Here is a 27,450-nt window from a genome sequence, read left to right on the forward strand (position 1 = left end):
GGTTGTGTTGCATCGCCATTTTTTATGGGGGAAAAGGGTTCTTTCATATCATTTTAAACTGAGAAATGGTCACTTACAGGAGCTCTTACGAATACCTTTCTCTTCCTTTTTCTTGTATACAAGTGGAGGACTCCATCAGAGACAACGTTGCTACCTAACCTGCCTTTACATCCTGTCAGGGTCCTTGGTGTTCCTTGTTTGGTTTGAATTTTTTTTTTTTTAAAGGTTTTGTTTGTTTTGTTGGTGGAGGGGGTTGCTTTCTGAGATAATGTCTCACTGTATAGCTCTGGCTGTCCTGGAACTCACTATGTAGACCAGGCTGGCCTTGAACTCACAAAGATCCCACCTGCCTCTGCCCCTCCAAGTGCTGGGATTAAAAGTGGCCAACACTATGTCTGGTTTGGTTTGGTTTTTAGAACATATTTATTACTCACTCATGTGTGTATGTGTGTGTCGTGCTCATACAGAAGTCAACTTTCAGAACTCAATTACCTTCCCCTACCATGGTTTCCAAGGATTAAACTCAGGTCAGACCGTACCAAGTGCATTTACCTGCTGAGCTAACTCACCAACTCACTTTTATTTTGAGACAAGTTCTCACTTTGTATCTCAGGCTCGCGTGGAACTCATGACAGTCCTCATGCCTCAGCCTCTCCAGTGTTTAAGAAATAGGCATGGGTCACTATGTCTGGCTTTCATTCCATCTTGACTCAAAAATGCATAGCTTCCAGTACTTGGAAGACAGAAGCAGGCAGATGACTGTGAGTTCAAGACCAGCCTGGTCTACAAAGCAAGTTCTAGGCCAGCCAACACTATATAGTTAGACCTTGTCTAGAATTTGACTAGTGTAGTCATAGATGTTACAGGAGAACCTAAATCTGTCACTTTATTAAATGAATAAATACCTAACTCTATATTCTAAACATTTGTTCTTAACTGTATAGATAAGTTAGGCCTTACACTTCATCAAGAAGGCATCTCTGTGCAACAGAGACCATCACAGAAACCCACAAATGATCAAAATGCAGAATTGGACTCCCAGTCCCAGTGGATAAATATAATACAATCCCTGCACGGAAGGCTCAGGCATCATTACAAAAGGTGGGCAGAAAGGCTGTGAGAGCCAAAGGAGCAGGCATTTCTTATGAGATTGTGTTTCCTGGGGAATGTCGGAGAAGCTACACACATGAAGTCTCACTAACATGGCTACCTGAACAAGGATGACGTCAGTGGACATGCAAACAATGGATGAAGGAAAGATAAAGAGGCCTCGTTTCTACATGAGGAACTGCAGGCAACCAAGGAATTCTGAGAGCAGGAGAAATAGTCTTTCTTAGGGAAGAGCACACAAAATTGGTTATCTAACACCAGATGGCCAGCTCTGAAAACATAAAAGTAACTTTAAAAGGTTGTATTTGTATACTTAGATGTTTGTGTATATGCATATTACATATATGAATCTGAGTGGGGAAGAATTCCCTTTGGGTATCTTCCCTTTGATAGTCTCCAGAATCTAGAAAGTGGTCTGTACATTGGTCACTTTTTTTTCGTGTTTTTTTTTAATTTTTATTTTTTGTATTAATTACAGTTTATTTACTTTGCATCCCAGCTGTAGCCCCCTCCCTCACTCCCAATCCCACCGTCCCTCCCTTTTCTCCTCCCTGCCCCCCTCTAAGCCCAGTGATAGGGGAGGTCCTTCTCCCCTTCCATCTGACCCTAGTTTATCAGGTCTCATCAGGACTGGCTGCAGTGTCCTACTCTGTAGGCAAGGCTGGCAAGGCTGCTCCTCTCCTGGTGGGGGTTGGAGGGAGGTCAAAGAGCCCGCCACTGAGTTCATGTCAGAGATAGTCCTTGTTCCCCTTACTAGGAAAAACATGGGTCACTTCTTAAGGGAATTGCTGGCTTTGGTCTCCCAGGCTTTCCCTGAGCTGAACCACAGACATAGACAAAACAGAAGTACTCTGTTTTGTATTAGAAGACTAGTGGCACAGGCCCCAGGGAGTGTGGAACAAATGCTCAGGTAAACATGTAACTGAGCAAATTTGGTTCCTTCTTTGGACATGTGACATTTAGGTCATCTGAAGAAAGGATTGTCAACCTTTTGAACTGCTACTTCTCCAGAGTCAATTCATCTTTAAGAACACAGTTGTGGGGCTAGTGCTCAGTAGTCAAGAGCATTGGCTGTTCTTCCTAAAGGACCTGGGTTCAATTCCTAGCACCCACATGGCAGCTCACAACTGTCTGTAACTTTGTTCAAGGGGATCTGACACCCTCACACAGACATGCAGTGAAGAGAGCAATGTACATAAATATAGAATAATTTTTTTAAAAAAGTTGTGAGTGAAGGATGAGGCTCCACAGGAGTGTTTGCATAGCATGCACAAAGGAGGGATGTCCCTGCCCCTCACCCATCATAGGCCAGCCCCTTCTACCATGACCATCAAATCTCGAGAATCTGCAAGGTGTGCCAAGAGACGAGTTGATCTGAGCTCTCGGGCTGCATAGGGTGAGGGTTCACCACATTCGGCACCTTTGCCTTGTGCCAACATCCAGTGCCCCCTTGCCTTCTAAGGCGGAGTCACAGGGGAGTCTCACCTTATACCCTGAAGATAAGGATACCTTGGCTATAAGAACAGGTGGAGGCAGGTGCTGCAGCAGTGTGTGGCCAGAGGACAGATGCAGGGCATGGAGCTGGCAGTGCCATGAGCAGGATGGAGAGGTCAAGTCCTAAAAAAGCAGAGTTCATCTGGCACTAAAGTCTTCAAACGACTGCTTGATCCTGCCTACCAAGACGACAGCTACCTATGATGCAAGCCACATGCCTCGTGGCCTAGTCAGAAATAAGGGAGAGTTCTTCACAGCCCTCACATTGTTGACCTCAGAGCTTTCCAATTTATATTGTGGCATTTGCTGCCTTCCTGAATGGTGGCTGTACTGTTTTGTTTGCTGGCTTGTTCCACAGGTCTCCTAGGCAATTAGGGTTTTTTGTTTTTTTTTTCTTCTTTTTCTTAGATTTATTTTGTTTTGAGACAAATTTTTGTTATATTACACAGGCTGCCCTCACATTTATGGTAATCCTCCCACTTTTTAGTGGGTGGTGAGGCTTACAGGTATGAGCCACCACACCTGGATTCAGCCTGAATTCACACCTGGAATTTTTTTTTTTTTCAATATAACAAAATAAGATTGAAAACACACACACAAACCTCCCATCTGAATTGTACAAGACAAACAGAAAGCCTAAGACAGGGCACAAGAATCAGAGACCTACTCATTTGTACACTCAGATATCCCATAAAAACACTAATCTGATAGCTGTGCACAGTGGCCCAAGCCTGTAGTCCCATCACTCAGGGAGTCAGAGGCAGGCAGATCTCTGTGAGCTTGAGGCCAGCCTGGTCTACAAAGTGAGTCCAGGACAGCCAAGGCTACACAGAAAAACCCTGTGTGGGGTGGGGGTGGGGGTGCAATACCTACTCTGAAAGCCATAATGTATACACAAAGGACCGGTGCTTGCTGCCTCAGGCTTTGTGAATTCATATGAGCTTTGCTCATATTGATAAGGCCTTGTTTTCATGGTATCTTCCATCCCCCCTGGCTCTCACACTCTCTACCTCCTCTTCGAAGGGTTCCCTGAGCCCTGAGGGGAAGGATTTGATAGGAACACCCTATTTAAAGCTGAGTGTTCTAAGGTCTCTTAACCACAATGTCTGTCTGTGGGTCTCTGTATTTGTTCCCATCTGCTGTGGGAGGAAGCTTCTCTGATGATGGCTGAGGAGGAAAGGCACTGTTGTGTGCATATAGCAGAATGTCATTAGGAGTAATTTTATTGCTCTGACTTTGTTTTAGAACAGTAGTATTTGGTTTTATCCTAATTCTCTGGGTTATCTAGTCACAGGTTCTTGATCACGCAACTAGTGTCAAGTATAGTTCCATCTTTAGTGGGCTTTAAGTCAAATGAGATAATTGTTTGGTTACTTCCATAAGCTTTGTGCCACCATTGTTGATCAAAGGGTTTTGACTGGGTTGGTTTTTACAATCCTCCTTTGGTATCATGCAGAGTACCTTCCTGTACTAAAGATGTTAGAACATAGGGGTTAAAGGTTCTATGTAGGCACCAGCTTGACTTCTTCATGGTCAATGAGTTGTATAGATGTTATACTTAACACCTTGCTGTCAGTTTGTGGAAAGCAACCTATAGTCCTGGCAATAGCCAGGATTGTTTAGGGATTCCAATGAGACCCTTTTGGCCAACAACTCAATTAGATGTAACCCAATCCTAGCACTAGAAGCTTCATTTTATGACAAGAGATAGCCAGTTGGGGTTCTGTCTCCCCAATTTTTTGGCAATTTCTTTTAGATCACCTTCATATATCTATATATTTTAGGAAGCTTCTACTGTATTAGGTTTCCATACTACCCCTCAAATGGCCCTTAATTTTATCTCTCTCCCCATATTCCCTTTCTCATCCCCCTCTCCTTTCCCGATAACGCACTTGACCCTCCCATTCCAACCCTCCTAGACATCCAGCCATAGCTCTCTATTGTATTTCCCTTTCCCAATGAGATCTATTTGTATCCCCTAGTCCCTTATTCTTTACCTGTGATTCTGTAGACTGTAATTTGTTTATCATTGACTTAGCAGTTAATATCCACATATAATTGAATACATATCATACTTATCCATCTGGGTCTGGATTACCTTACTCAGGATGATTTTTTTCTAGTTCCATCCATTTACTAGCAAATTTCATGATGTCATTTTCTAATGGCTGAGTAATATTCCGTGTACCACATGTTTTTTTCATCCGTTCTTCTATTAGGGGACGTCTAGGTTGTTTCCAACTTCTGACTGTTATGACTAGAGCAGTAATGAACATGGTTGAGCAAGTGTCTCTGTGGTAGGATGAAGCATCCTTTGAGTATATGCCCAGGAGTGGTTTAGCTGGATCTTGAGGTAGATCAGTTCCCATCTTCCTGAGGAACTGCCACACTGAATTCGTAGTGGCTGTCCAAGTTTTCACTCCCACTGGCAATGAATGAGTGCTCTGTTACTCCACATCCTTGCCACCATGAGCTGTCACTTGTTTTAGTCTTTTGAGACAGGGTTGTTGGCATACTTTAAAAATTTTTATTTTTATTTTTTTATATCTCTTTCTCTTTACACCACACCCAATCTCTTCCAACACCCCAACACCAGCTAAGAGAGAGAAAGGGTTAGTGGGAGAGGACCTGCAGTTCTTTTAGCTGCTTCCTGCTGGCAAGAGTGGTTGGGTTCCTTGGAGTCAATGCAATTCTTGTTCCAGGAGATCTCCAGCTTCTTGTCTTGCTGCAACAACAGCAACCAGGAGCCGCAGGGGAAGCAGGAGCAGCCTTGTTCTTCAGAGTTCCTCACACTCTCTGGACTCTGGCATTTATTCTCTCTCCAAAGTCCTCAGATTTAAACTGTCTGCAGCTGGCCAAGAGCGCCTCTTGGAGCCCACACTAGGGAAATAGTTTCTGCTGTGGACCATCTGAATTAGTCCCTCATCCCATACCTGGGATTTAAACAAAAACATGTTTACATCCACAACACAGAGATTCTCTGTGTAACCCCGGTTGTCCTGGAACTTGCTCTGCTGTGACCCTTGAAACGTTATAGCCCACTCCCAGCCACACACCTCCTCCATCAAGGCCCCATCTCCTAATCCTTTCAAATAACGCCACTCTCTGGTGACCAAGAATTCAAATCTATGAGCCTATGGAGCCTGTTCATTCTTGTTCAAACCACCACAAATGCCAAGGGGACCTTCTTTTCTAGTCCAATCTGTTTGGTGTTCTTTATGCTTCTTGTACCTTGGTAGGCATCTCCTTCTTTAGGTTAGGGCAATGTTCTATAACTTTGTTGAAAATATTTTCTGGTGGTGGTGATGCATGTCTTTAATCCCAGCACTTGGGAGGCAGACATAGATCTTTGTGAGTTCAAGGCCAGCCTGGTCTACAGAGTGAGTTCAGGGACAGCCAAGATCCTGTCTTGAAAAAAAAAATTTTTTTTTTTCTGGGCCTTTGACCTGGTTTCTTCTCCTTCCTGTATTCCTATTATTTTTAGATTTGGTCTTTTCATAATGTCCCAGATTTCCTAAATGTTTTGTGCCAGGAGATTTTTAGACTTAACATTTTCTTTTACTGAGGTATCCACTTCCTCTATTGTATCTTCAGTGCCTGAGATTCTCTCTTTCATCTCTTGTATTCTGTTGGTCAGTTTTGCCTCTGAGGGTCTTATTTGAGTTCCTGAATTCTTCATTTCCAGATTTCCCTGTGTGTGTGTGTTTAATTCTGTTTCTACACTCAGATCCTGAACTGCCTTATTCATTTTCTTCCACTGTTTGTGTTTCCATAGATTTTTCTTCTCTCTCTCTCTCTCTCTCTCTCTCTCTCTCTCTCTTTATTCTGAGAGAGGGCTTCTCTGTGTAGACTTGGGCTATTCTAGACTCAGTTTGTAGACCAGGCTGGCCTTGAACTCACAGAGGTTTGCCTGCCTCTGTCCCCAGTGGGCTCCCCGACACAGATGCCCCACCCTGAGATAGGATACCTTTCCATTCTTGTGGTTATTTTCAGGTTGTTTCTTGGGTGTTGTGTGTGGGGAGGTAATGGTCTTGTTCCTAGAATTGGTGACCTATGGTCTAGTTTTTCTTCTAAAGTCAGGCCTGATCCTAGAATGGAGACAAAATGGAGTTTATGTCGTCCTTTCACTACCAGAGTGTTGGGAATGGAACCTGGGCCCTCTGCAGGAGCATCATATGCTCTCAACCACTGAGCCATCTCTCCTTTTGAGGCAGGGTCTCACCATGTAGCCCTGGCTACCTAGAACTCACTATGTAGACCAGACTGGTCTAGAACTCACAGAGGCCTGTCTGCCTCTGCCTCCTACATGCAGGGCATGTACCTCTACACTAGGTCTGATTTTTGTTTTGTTTTTGTTCCTTTGTTGTGCTGAAGGTTAAAGCCCAGGCCTTGGACATGTTAGGGAAACATTCTACTGCTGAACTACCCCTAATCCTTTTATTTACTTGAAAATTAAAATATTTGATTTGAGTGTGTGTGTGTGTGTGTGTGTGTGTGTGTGTGTACATTCAATATCATATGTGGTCAGAGGATACCTTACAGAAATCAGTTCTTTTTCTTTTCCTTTTTGTTTTTGTTTTCGAGTTTTTGAGACAGGGTTTCTCTGTGTAGCGTTGGCTGTCCTGGACTCCCTTTGTAGACTGGGCATGCCTCACAGAGGTTTGCCTGCTTCTGCCTCCCAAGTGCTGGGATTATGGGCATGAACCACCGAGCCTGGCACAGGAATCAGTTCTATCATGTGATCATAAAATAACATTTCGACAAAGGATCTCTCTATGTCACCCTAGCTGGTCTAGAACTTGATATGTAGACTAGGCTGGCCTAGAACTCACAAAGATCGGCCTGCCTCTACAGTTCTGGGATTAAATGTATGTGCCACCACAAGTGAATACCTTTAAACAGTGACTTGTTTTACTGTCTCTTGTTTGCTTGCTGTACTGTTCGATGGTACATATTGCCTGTCCCTTCCCAAGGCTCACCTGGGAATAGCCAGTGTGGGCCATTTACACAGAACTACAGTCCTACCTGCTCCTTTTGGGGACCTACTGAGTGTTTGCCAGTCACAAAGTTGCTGGATTTGCTTTGGTCTTTTAGACTCATGGTCTTACCATGGGGCTCAGACTGGTTTTGAAGTTTTCTGAGACAAGGTCTTGCCCTGTATCCCGGACTTCTTAGTACTCATTGGGTAGCCCAGACTAGCAACTTGCTTCAGTGCTGGGGCCACCCGTATACACCACCACCACTCCTGGCTTATGATATCGTACCCCTGGAGGCTGGGAGGCTATGGGGCTGTGGTGTCTGTCCTTTGGGTTTATTCAGTGCTCTCTCACGAGGGCTCAGGGGAAGCACACATAGGCATTATCAGGAGGACGAGAGAACCAAAGATGGGACCTTGCCAGGCTCCCTACCCAGGGTCTGCTTGGGGGGACTGCTTGTCTCTCCTTTTTTGGACTTTGGTGACTATAGAGTATACTGTAAACATCACTCCTGGATGATTGAGGTTAACCTGCCAGAAGGACAATATGCAAGTGTCACCAGTGTCTGCTTTTGTGAGAGCTCCTCATCAGCATTTTGTGTCTGGAGGTTGATTGCCAGTTGCCTAGTGAACACCCGTTCCTATGGCAACACAGTGATGCCTTGGCTTGTACTAAGATGAGATGGATGTCTGGATGCAAGTGCATCTCCATCTGCTGTGTTGTGGAGCGTGGGAGCTGGGTGCTGCTAGGTGACCATGGCCCCAAGGGTCTGTTATTTAAAAAGAACAGCATGATGGGAAGCAGCCAAGGACAGCTGCGAACAGCTGAGGTGCCTAGGAAAGTCGTGACTCCCGCCCCAGGCTTCCCCTTCACCAAGCCCACACCTGAATAGACTCCAGTGTTCGAAGAAAGGCCCAGGACTCCCAGTTCCTCACACAGCAGGAAGCCATTGCTGACAGGTTTCAGGGTACCTGTGAGGCCCAGCAAAAAAAAAAAAAAAAAAAAGCGAGAGCTGAGCCGTTGGCCTGCTGCAGAGCCTGCAAGAATGGAGTCGGATGTTTACCCGGTCAGAGGCCTCACACTCTGCAGCCCCTCTGAGGCTGCAGAGCACACCAGCTGCTACCCTACCCTGGCCTACATCTCTGTGTGTGTAATCACACCAGTACCCTCGGGCCGTCTCAGCCTTACTAGGTAAAAGATGGCAGTCATTTGAAATGTTTGGCTTGTTTTGTTTCCTGACAGAGTCCTGATAAGAAACCTTGCCTGGCTTGGTGGCTGTCCTCCTGCCTTTACCTCTCAACGTGCTTGGGTTGTAGGCATTAGGGTTCTAAGAGCATTAGGAGAAAGAGGTGCTCAGAAGGAGAGTAAGGCACACGCAAGGTGGAGAGGGGGTGTGCTTCTTGAGGGAGAACAGGAGCAAGCAAAATGTGCCCAAGCAGGGACTCGTCTCAGCATGAGCCAGGTAGACCATTTTGGTGGTTCCCAAGTTACATCTCAAAAGTTTGCTAAAACAACCCATCCTTCCTTGTTTTTTTTTTTTTTTTTTCTTTTCTTTGAGTTTTTGTTGTTGTTATTTTGTTGAGACAGGGTTTCTCTGTGTAGTGCTGGCTGTCCTGGAACTTGTTCTGTAGACCAGGCTGGCTTGAACATAGAAACCTCCTGCCTCTGCCTCTGGGGTACTGGAATCAAAGGCATGCACCACCACTGCCCTGCTCTCTCTTGTCTTCTGAGTGGTGGGTCTGTGGATACCTTGAATGGAATTATAGTCTGATAAGGCGAAACTAGGAGCCAGTAGGGTTGCACAAGGGCCTTAGTATGTACCCTTTCCATGTAAATGGGGCTTCTGGAGAGATTCCCATGAAGTCACAGGTTTCTAGCTAGGAAGGGAGAAAGGCCTTAAGCAGTTAACTCTTCCATTTCCCACCTCTGCTCACTAGAGCCTTTAGCCAGACTCCAGGGCAAATGGCTCCTTTCTCCTTTTCATGTCCCCAGGGCCTTCCTTTGCACAACTCATGATTTTTATCCTTTTTCAAGACATATGTATTTCTGGCTCCTCTAAGTAATTTTCTGTGTGTCTCGCTTTGTTCTGTTTTGTTAAGCTAGTCTGATCCTTAGCCAAAGCTGGCCGGGTGATTACTATGTAGCCCAGGCTACCCACACACTGATATCAATCCTCCTGCTTCTGTCGCCCCAGTTCTGGGGTTACAGGTTTGAGCCACCATGCCTGGCTGTCATCTGCAGTTATGTGTAAATGTTAGCGTGAGTTTGTGAGTTTCAGGGTGATGGTGCACTTAGCAGTAGAGCGCTTGCCTGGGCCCTGGATTTGGTCCTCAGGACTGCAAAAATGAACTGTATTAAGTGAAAAAGCCAGTTTGTCTGTTTCCAGCTTGTGAAAAGCCCTTTGTGGTTTGTTGCAGTTAGCTTCTGCGGTGTAACAGCGCTTTGGACTCCACATCTGAGGACTGGCTGCTGGTGGTTAGTTGGCTGAGGCAGCTGTGTTTACCTGAGGTCCTCCCAAGCTGGGTGGGGCGCCAGGCCAGGCTAGGCTAGGTCCACAGCTCCAAGGCACAAGCTGCTCCCGGTGGCCTTGGTGGGATCCAAGCTGAGGCTGGCATCTGAGTGCAGGCTCTGAGGGAAGCCCAGGGAACATGCACCCAGTCCCACCCCAGTCACACGGGTGTCTTAGAGTGAGAATTAGGCTAAGGGGTAGGACAGTAACTTCCATGGCCACTTCTCTTTCAAACACCTAAGGCTTAGTTAGGGCCAGCATGCCAGGTAGATTTCAGCTCTTTGCTTTTCCTGCCCTGGGAGAACACCTGTGAGTCAGCTGCGGGTTCCTGCCTGAAGCTATGCGAAGGAGATTGTCTGGGGTTCTGGCCTTAGGCTGGAAGGGTTCTGAGTCAACTCTGATAAGACAACTTCCTCCTGCTGTCACCTGCCATCTGGGGCCCCATAAAGGAACAATGAGCAAAGAACAGTCCAAGAGCCCTCTCTGCCCAGGGGCTCATCATCAGCCCTTCCTCACGCTCTTCCATGCATGTTTTTCCTCTTTGGAATATGTGCTTCCAGGCCTGGGCTGCATGTGGGTCAGAGGGAGAGAAATGATATAGCATGCCCTGGGCCCTCCCTGGCTTTGATCCCTAGCACTGGGGAAGAAAGAAAGAGGGAAGGGGGTGAGGAGGGAAGGGGGAGAAGGAGGGAGGGAGGGAAAGAAAGAAAAAGAAGAAATGAATTTTCATCCTAATTGTACTCTTCAAGACTGTATCAGCCAGCTTGAGCCCCATTGTGACTAAATTCCTGACAGAAACCCCCACAGGAGAGGAGAGATTTCTCTGGACTTGTGATTTTGGAGTGTTTGATCCACATCCACTTGGCTCCAAGGAGGTGGTGGCAGGTGTGTTAGTAGAGGTTCTTCACTTTCACGGCTGACAGGAAACAGGCAGGCCTCCGGATCATACCCCGAGACCCAGGCTCCCACCACAGCTGCGCCACCTCCCTGCAGTCCTTCACACCTCGAGCCCACGGTGAATGATCTGGGCACCTTCCCAGACCTTTAGATTATGCTTCACTAGTGACCTGGGCATCTCTGCAGTGGGGCTTAGTCATAGAGACAGCAGTTATAGTGACTGGGTCACTTTGTATCCGAATCTTGCAGCTGCTTAACCAGCTGTGTGATCTGTTTAACCACAGGTGATCACATATTAGCTATTTTTCTTGTACTTGGAGGCTTGCAGGAAAGTCTGAGAATAGACACACACATACACACACTCTCCCTCTCTCTCAATATATATATACATATACATATATAATATATATGTGGACAAATATATGTATAAATATAAGTATATACATACAAACATACATATATACATACATATATATACATATATATATATATACATACACACACACACACACACACACATATATATATATATATATATATATTTTAAGTGCCGGGAGTTAAACCCAAGGCCTACTGGGGAGACTGGGGCACTAAAGTAAGACAGAGACAAAGACGGATGGGATGGAGGAAGGAAGGGAAATAGTGATTGAGCAAGAGAAAAGAAAGGAAAGAGAGCCAGGTGTGGTCATGAAGGTAGAGGCGGGGGGATCGAAGTTCAAGTCCAGCTTCAGCTATTTATTTGGTGAATTTGAGGCCAACCTAGACTTCATCACACCCAGTCTCAAAACAAACAAACAAACCAAAAACAAAGGAAGCTTGGTGAGTAGTGGTACACACCTTTAATCCCAGCATTTGGAAGCAGAGGCAGGTGTATCTCTGAGTTTGAGGCCAGCCTGGTCTACAGAGCAAATTCTAGGACAGCCAGAACTACACAGAGAAACTCTGTCTGAAAGGGGGGAAAAATCCCCCCCCAAGCAAACAAAAACCAAAGGAAGGAACCCTAGTGTCTGATGATAACTACTTCATGGTCTTAGGTGACACCATCTTGCTGCATCCTCATGTGGTTGAAGGGCTAAAGGAGCTCTTAGGTCTCTGTTGAGGTGGGGTCTATGCAGCCCAGGCCTCTGCAGCCCCCCAGTGCTAGGACTGTAGGTGTGCAATATGCTCCTTTTATATAAGGGTGCCAACCCCCGCCCTCGTTACCTCTCACTCCACCAGCTTGGGTGAAAACTTCAGCGTGACTTGGAGGGCACACAGTCCAGGGGTCTGAAGCAGTCCCCACTAATGCACAGGGTGACTCAGTTATGACTACAGGGGAAACACGGGGATCAGGGCAGGGTTGGAGCCCTTCTATAGAGTGTCTGCTTATGTTCCAGGTCCCTCAGCAGGAATGTTGCCCCTGGCCTGTTTTGCATTTCCGACCCTGACAGCATTCGCATCTCTCAGGCACATGGAGCGTACAGGATTAGGACTCACAGTGGCGTGACCACTGGGGGTCAAGTCCCACACACCCTCACCCAGGTAATAAACACAGGGCCCGAGCGCCACAGATGGTGTGACTCTTCCTGTCCCCATAGGTGACGCTCTGCAATAGACTCACCTGACAGGTAAGAGCTGCTGGTGTTGCGGCTGCTGCGTAGAAGCCCAGTGGCTGGGTGTGAGCCCTGGACAGTAAGCTGTGGAAGGTGAGCGAGAGGCAGCAATGGCATCATTCTACCAGCAGAGAGCAGTGTTGGGTCTCAGCAGAGACACAGTCCAGCAAGCTTGAGACTATCCTGCCTGGAAACAAAGTTTCCCAGCCTCCATCCTACTGCAGAGCCTGCAGCGTTTCCTCCAGGCCCTAGGGCTGTGCCGTCAAGGAGCAGCCGTTGGACCTCCGTGTGAAACATGGCTGGTGGAAGGGCGTGTTGGAACCACAGGTACCGGAGGCCATGCTCCACACCAGTCCTCCCTGCTGGCTTGACACTTACCGTAGCCACCACTCTGCTGTTCTTAGGATGGCGGCTACCTACAAAGGCATCGCTGGACACTTTGCTCGTTGGGACCTTTCCCTCCGCCCCGGTCTTCCTCCTCCTCTTCCTGAGAGGCAGGGACTGTTGGTACGGCCTCAGCCTCCTGCGGCACACCTGGAGGCTTAGAAACTTACAAACGAAGTCGCGCTGCCAGGCTTGCTGGCTTGTTGGCTGAGGGCCAACCACGCTGCTGCGCTTAGCTGCATTGACTGGACCCCATCCACAGACACACCCTTCTCTTCTTCCCTCCACTCTGGAGAGAGTGCCCACGGTGTCCATCTTCCCTGTGATGAGCAAGCAATGCCCGCTGTGCCCACGCTTCCTGCGGCTCAGAAACACATTTCACTTCAGCTCTTATTTATTTATTTATTTATTTTTTTTGAGACGCAGCTCTTGTGTACGAGGCTGGCCTTGAACCCTGCCCCCACCTTCTGAGTTCTGAGATTCTAGGCATGTGTAATCTTGCTCCGTTTTGGGGGTGTTGGGGATTGAGAACAGTGCTTCTTGAAGCACCCTATCAACAGCTACTACATGCCCCCCCCAACAGACTTCATGGCTTTCGGGGGGACAGTGCCGGAAGGGAACACAGGTGCCGTGTAGTTAGTCAGTGCTCTACTGCTGAGCCGGTCCTGAGCAACAACCTCTTCTGTCTCCATCCCCAAAATGGTGGTGACCATAAGTGACGGCCACAAGGGCCAGGGATGGCTGCTTACCCGTTTGCGTCAATCACTTGTCTCCTCTCTACCCTAGCCTTCTGAGTGGCCGGGATGGCAGACCTGCAGAACCTCATCTAGCTTAGTTTCCTCCTCCTTCCCACGTTTATCGGAGGGAGAGATGCTTTTCTCGCCCCTGGGGCTATTTTCCAGCAGTGTACAGGACAAGGAACCTAGCCCGATGCTGGGGCCCCTGCGGCGGGACCCTGTTTGTCTTGGCTTGGGCCAAAAGCGTGGGCTTTAGAGACACTGCCGTGTGCGGGGCGAGGCGGCAGCTTGACACTGCCGCTTGCACGGAAAAGGCTCCAGAGGCAGTTGGACAGGAGCGGAGGACGTGTCAGCAACAAGTGGGGAAAAAAGACAGCTGTGCTCGGGGCCTGCTGGTCTGGGGGGGGGTTCAGAGCAGAGCTTGGGGGGGGGCTCTGAGCCCAGCAAGGGGGCCCCCCACCCCGGGACCAGATCTGCTCCCCGACAGCTGATAAAATCAATCTCGACCACGCCGTGCTTCTCGGGTGCTTTTTTTTTTTTTTTTTTTTTTTTTTATTGGGATTAGCTAGGTTGTCGAGGCGCGCCGGGAGGTGGCGGTGTGGTCACGCGCACGGGCCCGGCCGCGTCCAGGCTCAAGCTCTGGGTGGGGAAGCCAGCTTCCCGTCGCCGTTTCGTTAATAACTTAAAGAGCCAGGCCGAGGTGCAGGGGCGGGTGCGCGGCGGGACGCCCGGGCTCTGCCGCTCGCTCGGCGCGGGAGGACTCGGACTCGGGTCGCAGCGCTGGGCTGGCCGCGCCCGTTAGCCAGACGTCGCCTCGCTCGGTCCCGGGAAAGGTCTCGGCCCGCGTGCTGCCCCGGGTCGCCTCTGGGGTCCCCCCTGACTCAGGACAAGCGCGCGGGGGGCCGCCACCGCGCTCCCCGTCCCGCCGCCCCGCGGGCGCGCGCCGCCTCCAACCTCCTCCCCTGCACCCTCCCTCCCCGCCACCTTCCCCTCCTCCTCCTCTTCCCCCCATCCTCTCCGCCGTCCCCTCCCTCCTTCCCGCCCCCTCCCTCCGTCTCCGTCTCTCTCTCTCTCTCTCTCTCTCTCTCTCTCTCTCTCTCTCTCTCCCTCCCTCCCTGCCAGCCGTCCCCTCCTCGTAGTCCGTCTCGCCCCTCCTTCTCCCCTCCCTCCTCCCGCTCCCCTCCCCCTCCGCTCCCGCCGCCTCCGCCCGCCGCCCCGGCCGCGTCGGGTAAACCTGTTCTGCCAGGCGGCCGCGCCGGGGCGGATCGAGCGGCCGGCGGCTCCTCGCGGCTCGCGGCGTCGGGGGTCCCGTGGAGCGCGCGGCCGTCCCTCTGTGCCGGGGCCCTCGGCAGCGCCGCCACCATGTACTCCGGAGCCGGCCCCGGTGAGTCCGCGCGGCGCCCGGCGCTCGTGCCGCGGCGGTTGGCGGTTGGCGGGCGGGGCGGGCGAGGGCGGCGGGGCCTGTGGAGCCGCGGCGTGGCCTCGGGGCGGACGGGCAGGGCCTCGGGGCCGGGAGGCCCGGTGCGCCGGGGCAGCCCGGCCGGGACGCGGGGGGTGGGGTGGGGGTGGCCCAGGCCCGGCCTGCGGTGGGTCGTCGTCCTCCCGCAGCGCTCCTCCCGCCGGCCCCGAGAGCGGAGCCAACGGGGCGCCCCAAGCACGCCGGGCCTGGGGCGGGGAACTGGCCGGGTTGGGACCCGAACTCCGGGGTCCCCCCCCTCCCGCCCCCCATCCCCGGGCACCGCGATCGGCCGCCGGGACGCAGCTCCACGCCGGACGGCCGCCCCTCCCCATTCAAGGGCTTGATCGCCCTGGAGATTATTTCCCAGCCCGGGCGGCCGCCGTGGCACCCCTCTCCACCGGCTTTTGCCCGTTTCCCTGGAAAAGTTCCAGAAAACTTAAAAAACGCGAACGCGTTTCCCCCCACCCCGCTCCCCGAGCCCGAGTGCAGGGCGGTTTACTCGCGGGCTGGGGGAAAACAGTCAAGTGTCGGGTGGCTTTCTCGCCTTCTCCCGCCGGGCACGTGGCTCCCATTTCCCGGCCGCCCCGCCGCTTGCTCGGGCTCAGCCTGCCCCTTTTGTCCGCCAGGCTGTGCTTGGCGCCCGCGGGGCCCTCCCTGCTGCCCACCTGACCTATGGCGCTTCGGCCCTGGGGCCTCCCCAGACTTCCCCGCTGCGGGGTCTGGAAGCCTCCCAGATCTTCCCGGTTTCCCCACGCTGCCTGCCCCGAGCCTGCTGCGCCTCCTCCCCGATGTCATGGGGCTCCTCGAACGCCCGCTGACCAACTTCTAAGATGCCTTTTTTTTTGGGGGGGGGGGCTTCCAGCGATTTGAAGACCCTTTTTTAACCTTGCGCCTGGGAGGTGCCCGGGTTCTGGCGGCAGATGCTGGGGTCTGGAGGTGTCCCCGCGAAGTGGCCGGGGACAGCCTCCTGCCCGAGTGGGAATCCCCCAGCTCAGCGCTGTGGAGGAAGCCAGAAAACCTTAGCCCCGGGGCCGTACGTTTTTCCAGAGTGTCGGTTTCTAGTGACTTCCTTGGGGGACGAGGCTAGGCTTTCCTCTCTCTTGCGTGTTGACTCGTTCAGCTTGCCACAATGGGTCTTCATTCTGAGGACAGGCAGAGAGAGAGAGAGAGAGAGCGCCCTTTAACATCCGGGAGCCAGCAAGCATTAGGGCAACCTGTTTGAGCACTCCTACGGAGAAGTGGCTCCCGCTCCCTTTGACCTTGACCTATGGTTCGAAGTAATTGTTTGATGCGGATTAAACCAGTGAGTCCCCGGGTAGGGTGGAAGTAAGAGCCTACTGTGTGCTCTGCAAGGGGATGTTTTGTTGCCTTTCAAAAAAAAAAAAAATGCGGTAGCCTTCTGGATCAACCGGTTCGATTTGGTCACTGGCAGCTTTGAAGATGGCTGCTGCTGCGTGGGCCTCCGCATTGTGGCCTGAGGGAGAGACAGTCCCCTCTAACCAGAGAGCCTTGGGTGAGAAAAGAGATGCCTGTAGGATAATTCTTGGCTAATGGCTGGCTGGGAAGGAACCCAAGTTTCAGGTGGGCCAGTGTGCCGTAATTGCAAGGCTGGAGTGAAGCTCCATTTTATTGTACACACCAAGGCTTTTAATTTTGTTTAAAAGGAACCCCCGCTTTTTTTTTTTTTCCATACAATCTCCTCAAAGAGGCTCCATCGTATTTCCAAGTTTAGGAGAATGGAAAGCCATTAGGTCTGAATTATAGAAGAGTTAGTGTTTTGCTGCTTCTGAGCTTGATGGGAAGTAAATACTTAGTGAATTAACTTGAAAAATAGAATCCTAGTGGGTTCTTACTGTGCTTGTTACAAACAAATACTGTTACTGAAGGTAGTTAACACCAGAGGCCAAGGTTCAGAACCGCACAGGTTTGGGGGTTTTGTTTGCTTGCTTTTGGTTTTTTCTTTTCCCTTCCTGAGCTATCAGGAAGGTTTAGGGTAGGTAAATTCTCTACCCACGCTGAATCGGTGGATCCTCACGGAAGGATCATCAACGGTCTGGCAGGAGCTTTTACCTCCCTGGAGGAGATAGATGGCCCCTAGATTATAGCCCAGGAGTATTTGCTACAAAATAACATTAGGGGTGGTGAAACCTGGGTTGAGGACAGGGACTTTGATCTTGACTTCATTGAATGTGGTCTCGATGGCAGCAGTCGGCCATGCTCCCCAGCTTCTCCCCACCTCCCAGTTTTGTCTGAGGGTGCCACTGCAGCCTGTGTGCCGCAGGGAAAGCGCTGCCAACAGCTGGAATGAATGCACAGCATGGTGGCTGAGCACTTGTGGGAAATCTCCCCAGTAGCTTGTGGAGGAATTTAAATAAGAGCGCAGGGGAAAAAAAGATGTAAAAGCTTTGACTTAATACATTCTTAAGACGCAACATTTCGTAACTTTGCGTTTTCTCTGTCAACACCATCGGGTTTATTCTTTACAATGAAAGAGCCTGGGCTGCCAGTATGATAAAAATGTTTCTTTTGATTTTGTGAATCGTTATTGTAGGAAATGTAACAGATGATTTTTAAAAAGTTTCTACTGTGAAGTAATTTTACAAACGTGAAAGGGAGATTTTGTTTCTGCCTATGCAGCCCTCTTCTGCAGTCATCATTCCCACCTTGGCTTGGCTGTCCCTTTCCCCCATTCACATCCTAAAGCACATTCCAGACCTGTCATTTCACCCTGACATGTTTGTATGTACGCAATACAGGGATTTGGTTTTTCTCTGTCTGAGACAGGGTGGATTGTGTAGCTCATCCTCCTGTCTCTGCTTCCTGCGTCCTGGGATTACAGGTTTGTGTCATCACCGGGGGCTGGTGAAAACACACATTAACACAACCCACTGCCATTGTTATGCCAGGTTGTTGTCAGTTCTCTTGGCTTCAGAAACATGCTTACAATTGGCTTGGTTTTTTTTTTGGATTTATTTTGTGTGTGTGTGTGTATTTGTATTTGCCTGCATGTATGTATGTATGTATACCACAGGCCTACTTGATGGCCCCGAAGGCCAGAAGAGGACATTAGGTCTCCTGGAACCAGAGTCACAGTGAGTTTCGAGTCTCCGTGTGGATGCTGCGAATTGAACCTGGGTTCTCCTGCAAGAGCAGCAATTGTTCTTAACTGCTGAGCCATCTCCCCAGCTCCTACAACTGATGTTAGAATATGAAGTTAATTTTTTAAAAAAAATGTAAATTTTGCTTTTCTGACTTTTAAATCATTCTTGGAGTTTTGGCTTTATGAAACAGGGTCTTACTATGCAGCCTGGGCTGGCTCTGAACTCAGTTATCTTTTATGGGAGATTCCCATGTGTGCCATTATACCAGCTTTTTACCAAAGCCTTGAAAACTAGGCCTCTACCCTCTTTGCCTGCATTTTCGACTTCTCACTGACACTGTAGGTCTTTTGTTTGTTTTTTGGTTTTTCAAGACGGTTTTCTTTTTGTAGCCTTGGCTGTCTTGGGCTGCCTTTGTAGATCAGACTGGCCTCGAACTCACAAAGACCCATCTGCCTCTGCCACCCTGAGAGCTGGGATTACAGCTGTGTGCCACCATGCCCGGCTGACACTGCCAATCTTAAAAATCTCAGAGTTGACACCTCCCTTGGGCCCTTCTCGTGGATCAGTTCTTCAAACTACCTGCCTGGCCTTCAGAGCGCTCCCACCAGCTTTCCTGTTCTGTGAGGGGCTGATGGCCCACCTGCTCATATCCATTCTGACCCCCTCATCCCAAGAGTGTCTTTGCACAGGTCACTTGGAATGTAAAATTCATAGTTGCCGTGAGAGCCTGTTTCTCCGTGTGCCCACTTTCGGCACATGATTCAAGGCACAGAAAGTCAGGAAGCCAGGATGATAGCCCACCCACCCAAGGTAGATTTCCCGTCCTCAGTTTTGGGCTCAAGTGTGGGGTGAGGAGCCATGCCTGCCATCTTTCCACTCTTTCCCTTTATCTGCTCCAACTATCCTGGGCACCCTGCCGCTTTGCCCCACCAGCACCCTAGCTCATGGGTAGCGAGGCTCTGCTGGCCCAGACTCAGCCTGCTGCCCGCGCCATCAAGTGAAGCTCTTGTTCTGGGAAAACAGCTGCAAGCTACAGCGGAGGAACCCGAGATCCCTATTTATTCCCTGGTCCCCTTGCTCTTTGAGACAGAACAACCGGGGTGGTCTTCTGTCAGTTTTTCAGTCGAGCCGCGCAGGGTTCATCATCTCAATAGGGAGCCTCGTCCAGTCAAGTGAGATGCTGGGGCTGTGGGCGGGCCTACAGGTCTGTCCCTATGGCTTGGGGGCTCGGGAGCGACAGGCCTCAGTGCATGCGCCTGCTTCGCACCCAGCGCATCTGGAGCCCTCACAATGCCTGAAGGTGTGTGTGTGGTGTCCCTGAGATGCTGTAGGAAGATGTGCCACTGCAGCCCCAAGTAGGGAGCCGATCGGGAGTGAGAGAGGCAGCCAGGCCCTGTGCTGTCTGCCAAGAACCCGGTGCCTCTGGCTCTTGGGCACTGGATGAGCTCTCTGGGAACTCCGTTCTTGCTCTTCCCATGGTCTCTGGCCATCCACCTCAGTCCTGTCGTCTTGGGCATGTGTGCTGAGTTTGTCCTAGGTGTGGGTCTCAGTTCCCTGCCTCGGGAGCGGGTGGGATGTTGCCCCCAGGTTGCCCGTTCCCTCTGGGCTTTGCGACCTGGATTCTTTTCCCTTGCCATGTGGTATAGGCTGAATGGGAGCCCCATGTGTCCCCATTCATCTTGAGCACATTCTGTCAGGATTGGAGGTCCAAGGTAGCCACCCTCAGGCCCGCCAGAGCCAGGCTCCCACTGCTGCCTGCTTACGCCGCCAGTGGTGTTCTCTGCTGGGTGTGCCAGCACAGCTCTGAGTTCCAGTCAGGCAGTTCTTTTAGGCACGTTTAAGGCTGAGCGGAGTCTTGTGGAGATGCAGAGAGCATTAGCAAGACTCCACCTCTAGTGGAGGCCATGCATGCCTTTAATCCTAGCACTTGGGAGGCAGGGCAGGCTGATCTGTGAGTTCGAAGCCAGCCTGGTCTACAGAGTGAGTTCCAGGACAAGCAAGGTTACACAGAGAAGCACTGTCTGAAAAAGACCAAAAAAAAAAAAAAAAAAAGGCTCCATTTCCCCATGTTTACATGGTCTGCACAGGTGCTGTTGGCTCCTTGCCTCTTCTGGCCTCTTCTGGTCCTGACTCCCAGGAATCTCACCTGAAGCTGAGTCCTTGGAAGAAGCATCTTGGAGGGTCACTGGAGAGCAAGTGGCCTGGGCAGATTTGGGACATCTTGCTCTTGTTGGAGGAGCGCAGTGAGGGAGTGAGGAGTTGACTTGGGGATTAGGCAGGGGGGGGGGCGGGGGGGGCGGTTCCAGTGGTTTAAGGAAGAAGGAGTTGGTTGGTGATAGAACTGTAGGGCCATGGAGGGCTGTGGGAGTGAGAGAGGGTTGGGAGGAAGCGGCCTGGGGAGGAAGTGAGCGCTGCTGGGTCGATGTGGTGTCAGGCGGTCAGATTTCTGGAAAAGTCCACCGACAGCCCTTCTTCACCTGTGTGTGCGGACAGGAGCTGGCAGCTGGTTGGGATGGGAGTAAAAAGAAAAAATGCAGGTGGTTGGTTGGTCAGGACCCGCTTAGGGTGGAGTGACCCATGGACCGTATTTTAATTTTAAAATTTATTTAAATTTCACAGGCATTGGTGTTTGCCTGCATGTATGTCTGTATGAGGGTGCTGGTTCCCATAGAACTGGGAGGGCCAGGCAGCTCTCATCTGCCATGTGGGTGCTGGGAACTGAACCCTGGCCCTCCCTGGAAGAACAGCCAGTGGTCTTAACTGCTGACTCATCTCTGCAGGCCTGCAGAGATTGTGGGAGAACTGACAGAACTTGGATCTATGTGGGGGAGGTGACAGGCTCCCCAGGGCTAGGCATGAGGACCCTTTGTCAGCTCTCTCAACTTTCTTTACCTGGGAGAAGGAGGTGGTGATGGGTTGTGGGTGAGATTAGTTACTTCTCTCTCTCTCTCTCTCTCTCTCTCTCTCTCTTTTTTTTTGCTCCATGATCAAGGCAATTTGTCTAAGGAAGTTTATTTGGGATTATGGTTCCAGGAGGTCAGAGTCCATAATGTTGAGAAGGCATGGCCACAGGAGCAGGAAGCTGGGAGCTCACAGTTTTAAAATGTTTGCAAGCATGGAGCAGACCAAAATGGAAATGGCAAAGTCTTTAAGCTCTCAAAAACTCACCTCCAAAAAGGCCATATCTTCTAAACCAACTGGAGACCCAACTGTTCAAATGCCCAAAACTAGGGCCGTTTCTCATTGGAACCACTACAGGGCCGAATGGAATTGAGCCAGTGCCTCATTGTCCTTCCTAGTAGGCAGTGAGTCTCTATGGGAGACTGACCTGTGCATTTCATTAAGTTGGAGTGTGAATCCAGCACGTGCTAGACAAGCACCGGGTTCAGCTGTACCCTTCATCCTGATAACCACTGTCAGGGAACATTAAGTAATTTCATGGCCAGGGCAGGAAGAGATGCCAGATTTCACAGTGTCCTGGCTTCTATTGCTGCCAGTGGTGACACCCTTAAAATAAGAGGTGATGGTCTGAAGGCTGGGGTCAAGGTTAGGTTTGGGGTGCTGAAGGGAGTGATCTGAAGTTAGTCGGGTGCTGGAGATGGGTGTGGAAAACTCAGGTGAAGTGGGTTAACCTGAGTGGTCTGGGACCACAGCTGACACTCAGTCAGCTCTCTTGCCCTGAGCTGGATGGGCCTGAAGGAGAAAGCCAGAGTCAACTGCAGGCCTTTCTCCACCTGCACCCTGAAAACCCAGGAGAAGCCCAGGTGGTTGCTGTTGCAAGGGGCATGGGGCTCCCAGGTGCTGTGAGTAGGGGCTCTGAGAAGATAGAATACAGCCCCAGCCCTTCCCAAGATCGCTGGTGTCAAGAGTGGAGCTGGGCCAGGAACCTGGTTTGGGTGGGCCTGAGAGAGCCGTCCCTCCCTTGGACACAGCCTAGGAGATGCAGAATCCACAGGGGATTTTGCAAGAGCTCCCAAACAGTTAAGTTATCTGCTTGTCTGTCTGTTCTCCTGGCCCTCTCTTCTGAAAAAGCTTCAAGGTGTAATCTAGGACCTGTGGCTGGGGCTGCTTCGACCTCAGCTTGTCTTCCCTGTCCTTGAGCGCCAGGTTTAGTTACCAGGAAGGAGTTCCGGAAATGGCATGGCATTCACTTGTTCATTATCTAAACAGTATCCTGCCTGCATGTGTACCTGCATGTGCCCTCCAGAAGAGGGCAACAGGCCTTATTGTAGATGGTTGTGAGCCACCATGTGGTGGCTGGGAATTTAGCTGGGGGGCCTCTGGAAGAACAGCCAAGTACTCTAGATAACCTCTGAGCCATCTCTCCAGCCCTGTGTTCTCTGCATTTTTAAGCATTTGAAGCCTCGGGGCTTGGGGACAGCTAGGCAGAGGCTTCTTTTTGTGAGTACCAGGCTGTAACGGGTGTCCTAGCTGGGGATGTGTCCTGAGGAATGAACATCTGTGGTTTCCATGGGGTCTGGGAGTCCTCTGCCAGGGGAGCCTGGTTGCCCCCGGTGGCGTTGGGGGTGGGTTGTTTGAGAACAGCACTGTGTGATATAAGGAGAGATGCCGAGGCCTGTGTGTGGTGGGGTTTCATTATGTGCTTGCAGGACTGCCTTGGCCCCTGCAGGGATTTGAATTTCATTCTGTTGGGTCACCCCTCCCTAGAGGATGCTAGTTGCCTGGAGTGACAAAGGAATTGCCTCAGTGCTCACAGGAGACCTGGGCCTCACTTGTCAAGAGAGCTGCACGACACTTATCATCATCTGCCAGGGGAGGGTGGGGAGGGTGGAGAGGGTGGAGAGGAGGTGCTGGCTCTGGGCATGCAAGGCCAGCCCTCCAAGCTTAAGCTCCCTGCGGTACTGCTGCTCCAAAGAACATTTACTGGAAATGTGGTTCTTGTTTTATCTTTGCACAATTTTTATTGAAATAGGTGTTTTTCAGTTCATGTTGCGGTAAGGCGTGTGTTGAGAATCTTGCCAAGTCATCCTTCCTATGGATAAACCTCAGCTGCTGCTGCAGGTGGCTGTCATCACTTCCTGCTGCTCCAGCCCTGGCCTCTGGGGTGGCACCTGTGGCTTCGTGGGCCCTACCCCAGCCTGACCCAGCAGGACTCCGATCAGTGTGTATTGCTGTCAATAATGGCTGGTCCAAGTGGGCCTTCACCCTCAACAGAGGGAGAAGGAAAATGATTGGTGCTTCAGAGCGGGGAAGTATTTTGAAAATGACAGCCTTAAAAAAAAAAATAGCGATGTTTATATAACACACATTTAACCATTTAAGGTGCTGAGAGATGGCTGAGTGGTTAAGAGCATATGCTGCTCTTGCAGAGGACCCAGAGTTCCATTCTCAAGCACTCACACTGGGAGGCTCGCAACTGCCTGAATCCAGCTCCTGGGCATCTATTGTCCCGCACACACAGGCACCTGTACGCAAATACTCAAGTAAACGCATACACACATAATTACAAATAATAAAAGTCCCCTGAAAATTTAACAATGAACAGCTGAAGAGCTGGAGAACTGGCTTAGCGGCTAAGAGCACTTGCTGTGCGAGCATGAGGGGTTTAGTTTGCAATCTTGTGCCAAGGTGGATGGAGGCAGGAGAATGGCGTCACCTTGCTGGCTTCTAGCTCAGCTGCAAAAACAAACAAACAAACAAACAAAAAAAGGGAGTTCTTTCTGGTTCAGGGAGAAGGAGAGGCCCTGCCTCAGAGGAGCAAGGTGATGGAAGACACCTGACACCCTCCTGGTCCTTTGTCTTCAAGCATGCACCCCTTCATCCACAGGCGTCTTATCAATGCCAATACCTAGTTCTAACCCCACTCCCCTCCCATTAGGTGGGAAGTCAAGACTGATTGGCTATTGAATTGCCTTACTGGACCTTTCTTATGACTAGAATCATGCAATACATGGCCTTTTGTGTCTGGGGTTTTTGCTTATCATTCTGTTCTCAAGAGTCATGGTTTAGCATGTTTCAGGACTTTTTCTGTCTCCGAGACACCAATCCCCTTTTTCAGCTACTTTTCATTAGGTACCCAGGCTGATCTTGAACTCCTAGCAGGAAACGCCAAGTTCTGAATGTAATTTTCCACTACCACACGATATTCTGTTGCATGGATTTGCCACCAGCTATCCACTTGTCTCCCTGGGGTCCGGTCTTCCTTTCAGCTGAGATTAACATGCTCCTCTGAACATTTGTGTCTAGGTTTTTGTGTGCTTTCCTCGCTGTCTTGTATGGGAGTCGATGTGGTGAAGAACTAACTTTGCAGGACCAGTTTTCCCCACTGCCTCTGTACCTGCTGTCACCATGCAGAAGTGCCACGGTGCACCTTGCCAGGCTTCACTGGCATTTCGGAGTTTTAGACAGTGAAGAAAGAGTTTAGAAAGTGGAAGGTTTCATTTCAAGTGCGGAGGGAAGTTGAGACAGGATGTTGTCTGAAGATGGTCTTGAACTGGATATGTAGACAAGGCAGACTGAATGGATCCTCCTGTCTGTCTTTTGAGTCATGGGCTTACAGGTGTGGACCACCAGGCCTGGACTAGTAGCGATGTTCTTGGGTAAGACCTTTCTGTCATATTTTATTAGCCATCAAAACTGATGGGAAGTGTGCAGTCTGCATACTTTTGGCAGCTATACCTAAGAGGGCTAAGGCCCACTTATCTCTCTAGAACACATGGTAGAGTTAGTAGCCTAGACACTCGTGAGTGATTGGCAAAACCCTAAGACTTCAGGGTCCTGTTCAGTCAGTCCTAGGGTCTGAGCATTTGCCACCAGCCCTGTGCTACTGCAGCCTTGAGACCAGCTTAAAGGCAGGGACACAACTGAGAGTCACTGGTCACTCCCATGCGCGGCAATGACCACGGGTGGTCCTCACAGACTGGGTAAAAGTAGGTAGGAAGCCAAGCACAGTTTTTCTGCCTGAGGAGGGGACTTGAGAGCCTCTTCACACCTCCTCCTCTGTCCAGTCAGGGCTGACACACACATGCTCTTGTGGTTTGTGGATTGTCACCTGGGCTGTGCTTTCTGTCCTTGCCTGTGGCATAGGCCACTGTCTTCAGTCCTGTGCCCAGCTCCTAATCAGGCGTGCGAGGGCCTCTGTACTGGGCTGGCAGGTGAATAGTTTGTAGTTGAGTGGCATGGCCGCTGCGTTGTGGTTGAAATCTGAACAGTGAGGAGGCTGAGAGCCCTGACTTGGGCATCTACCTTGGTGTTGCCCTCAGAGTGTCAGTTGCCACCAAGTGTGTGCCTAAGCCGTGGTTGGCAACTTGGCAGCAGTAGCTGTTGGGGCCAGGAATGGCCACCTGCCACATGTCATTGTGTAGCTTGGCATGTGCCCCTCCGGTCTCTGTGGCACTGATGAAGCCCGGCAGCCAGCAGCGTTCTCTTAAGAGGTGGCCCTTGGTCCCCTGGCCTCTGGGTTGGGTTGAACTTGTCACAGTCTCTTCAGTGTGTGGAGTCACCACAACTACCTTGCCTTCAATTTGGTGTTTTTTCTAGAGGTGTGCACGCTCATTTTAGAGAGCTTGGGTCCTGGCATCTGGCATAGTTACTGCCGAGAGAAGAGCGTGAATGAGTTGGGAGGCCTGTACATGCACGGAGAACAAGCAGATTGCTCCCTGAAAACACGGGGTGCCCAGGCACGGAGCCGACATGCTAAGATGCTTCTTCACCTATTTTTGTAGTTTTGTTTGGGTTTTCAAGACAGGGTTTCTCTGTGTAGCCCTGGCTGTCCTGAAACTCCCTCTGTAGATCAGGCTGGCCTCGAACTCAGAGATCCACCTGCCTCTGTCTCCTGAGTGCTAGGGTTAAAGGCATGTGCCACCACCAGGCTTTGAACCTTTTAAAGTGACCCCTCTCTGGGTGGGACCCGCAGGTGAGGTGGGGAAGGTACTGTCCCAGACTTGGAAGGAGCCTGGGGAAATGGTTAGTTTCCGAAGCTCACTCCCTGCTTGGCTCCTTGGGGTTTTTTCCTTGTCTGTGGAGTGGGAGTAGTAATAGCTCTCCTTACTGTTATTGCGAGGAGTTGCCGCACATTCATGTAAGATTGCCTCCGCGTCAGAGCGATTAGCACGATGCGTTGTACTTTGTCGGTGACTCTTAGTAATATTGTAGTTGTCACATCAAGTCATGGATTGATTGTTCTCACCACTGTGTCAATCACGGGGCCCAGTCATCATGCAGTTACATGGAGCAAGTGCGAATGACTGCAGAGTTGTGTGTGGAGGTGTGCCGTGGGGCACACATTCTTAATTGCGACTATGAGTGTAGAGTGGGAAGGGGTGCTGGCCCCTCTGAGGAATGCCAGTGTGGTCTGGGTGCCGCCCAGGTGATGGCTGACTTGGGCTGTGGGACATAGGAGCTGCAGATGGATGAATGCATGTGAACCTCAACCAAGAGAACCTGCTGAGCTCCTGCGTGCCACTTCGTGCCCTGAAAGGGCTCAGCGTTGCAGATTGGGGATGACCAGCTGGAAGGACAGTAGCCTCGTCTTCCCCCTCCTTTTTGAACGGGAATAGCATCTTTTCTTGCACTTGCGTTTGTAGACAGTCTGTCAAATGTTTTCAAGGTTGTTTTCTAAACAAAGCCACTGAATAGGCAGCAGGCACAGGAGTGTGTAACCCGGTAGTGAACTCCAGCTCACTCAAGGTCTAGGACGGGGCAGACCACCCAGCCACCTTGTAGCCGCTCCGAGAGAACTTGAGACTGATGGAAAAGAGGCTCAGCGTGGCTCACAGACCAAGGCTTCCTGAGGGAACGGGTGCCACCCACTGGTGTCCTGTTCATTTGACTTGGGTCACGCCCGCAGCTTTGCACCAGACTAGGAACTGGGCTGGGGCCTCCCAGGCACTAAAAAGCAAATGGATTTTTATTTTTAAAACAGTCTTACTGCATAGCCCTGGCTGGCCTGGAGCTCACTGTATAGACCAGGCTGGCCTGGAACTAAAGGAGATCTGCCTGCCTCTGCTTCCCAGATGCAGAGATTAAAGCCATGAACCAGCACACTTCCGGAATTTTTTTTTTTTTTTGGGGGGGGGAATGTTGAATTCTAAATGCTGGTTTGGTTTTGTTGTGACCATGGCCTCGAGAGTGCAGCGGGAACTATTTTCTTGGTCTGTTCATTGTTTTTTGCTGCTGCCACCAAGCTCACTGGCACCTCCTCTTTTGATGCTCAGTCCCTCCCTACTTTT

General features: G+C 50.6%; 1 protein-coding gene across 1 annotated transcript in view; it reads left to right on the plus strand.

Moving 5' to 3' along the window:
* The first annotated feature begins 14,846 nt into the window (after positions 1–14,846).
* Positions 14,847–27,450, plus strand: part of Ago2 (argonaute RISC catalytic component 2) — an 85,343-nt gene continuing 72,739 nt past the window's right edge. The window contains exon 1 of the mRNA XM_055626780.1: positions 14,847–15,083. Within this exon, the coding sequence (XP_055482755.1) occupies positions 15,062–15,083 (22 nt within the window). The 5' untranslated portion in view covers positions 14,847–15,061. The remainder of the gene's footprint in view (positions 15,084–27,450) is intronic.

Source organism: Psammomys obesus, unplaced genomic scaffold, assembly GCF_907164565.1.
Source record: "Psammomys obesus unplaced genomic scaffold, mPsaObe1.curated_primary_1811, whole genome shotgun sequence".
NCBI classification, from domain to species: Eukaryota; Metazoa; Chordata; class Mammalia; order Rodentia; family Muridae; genus Psammomys; species Psammomys obesus.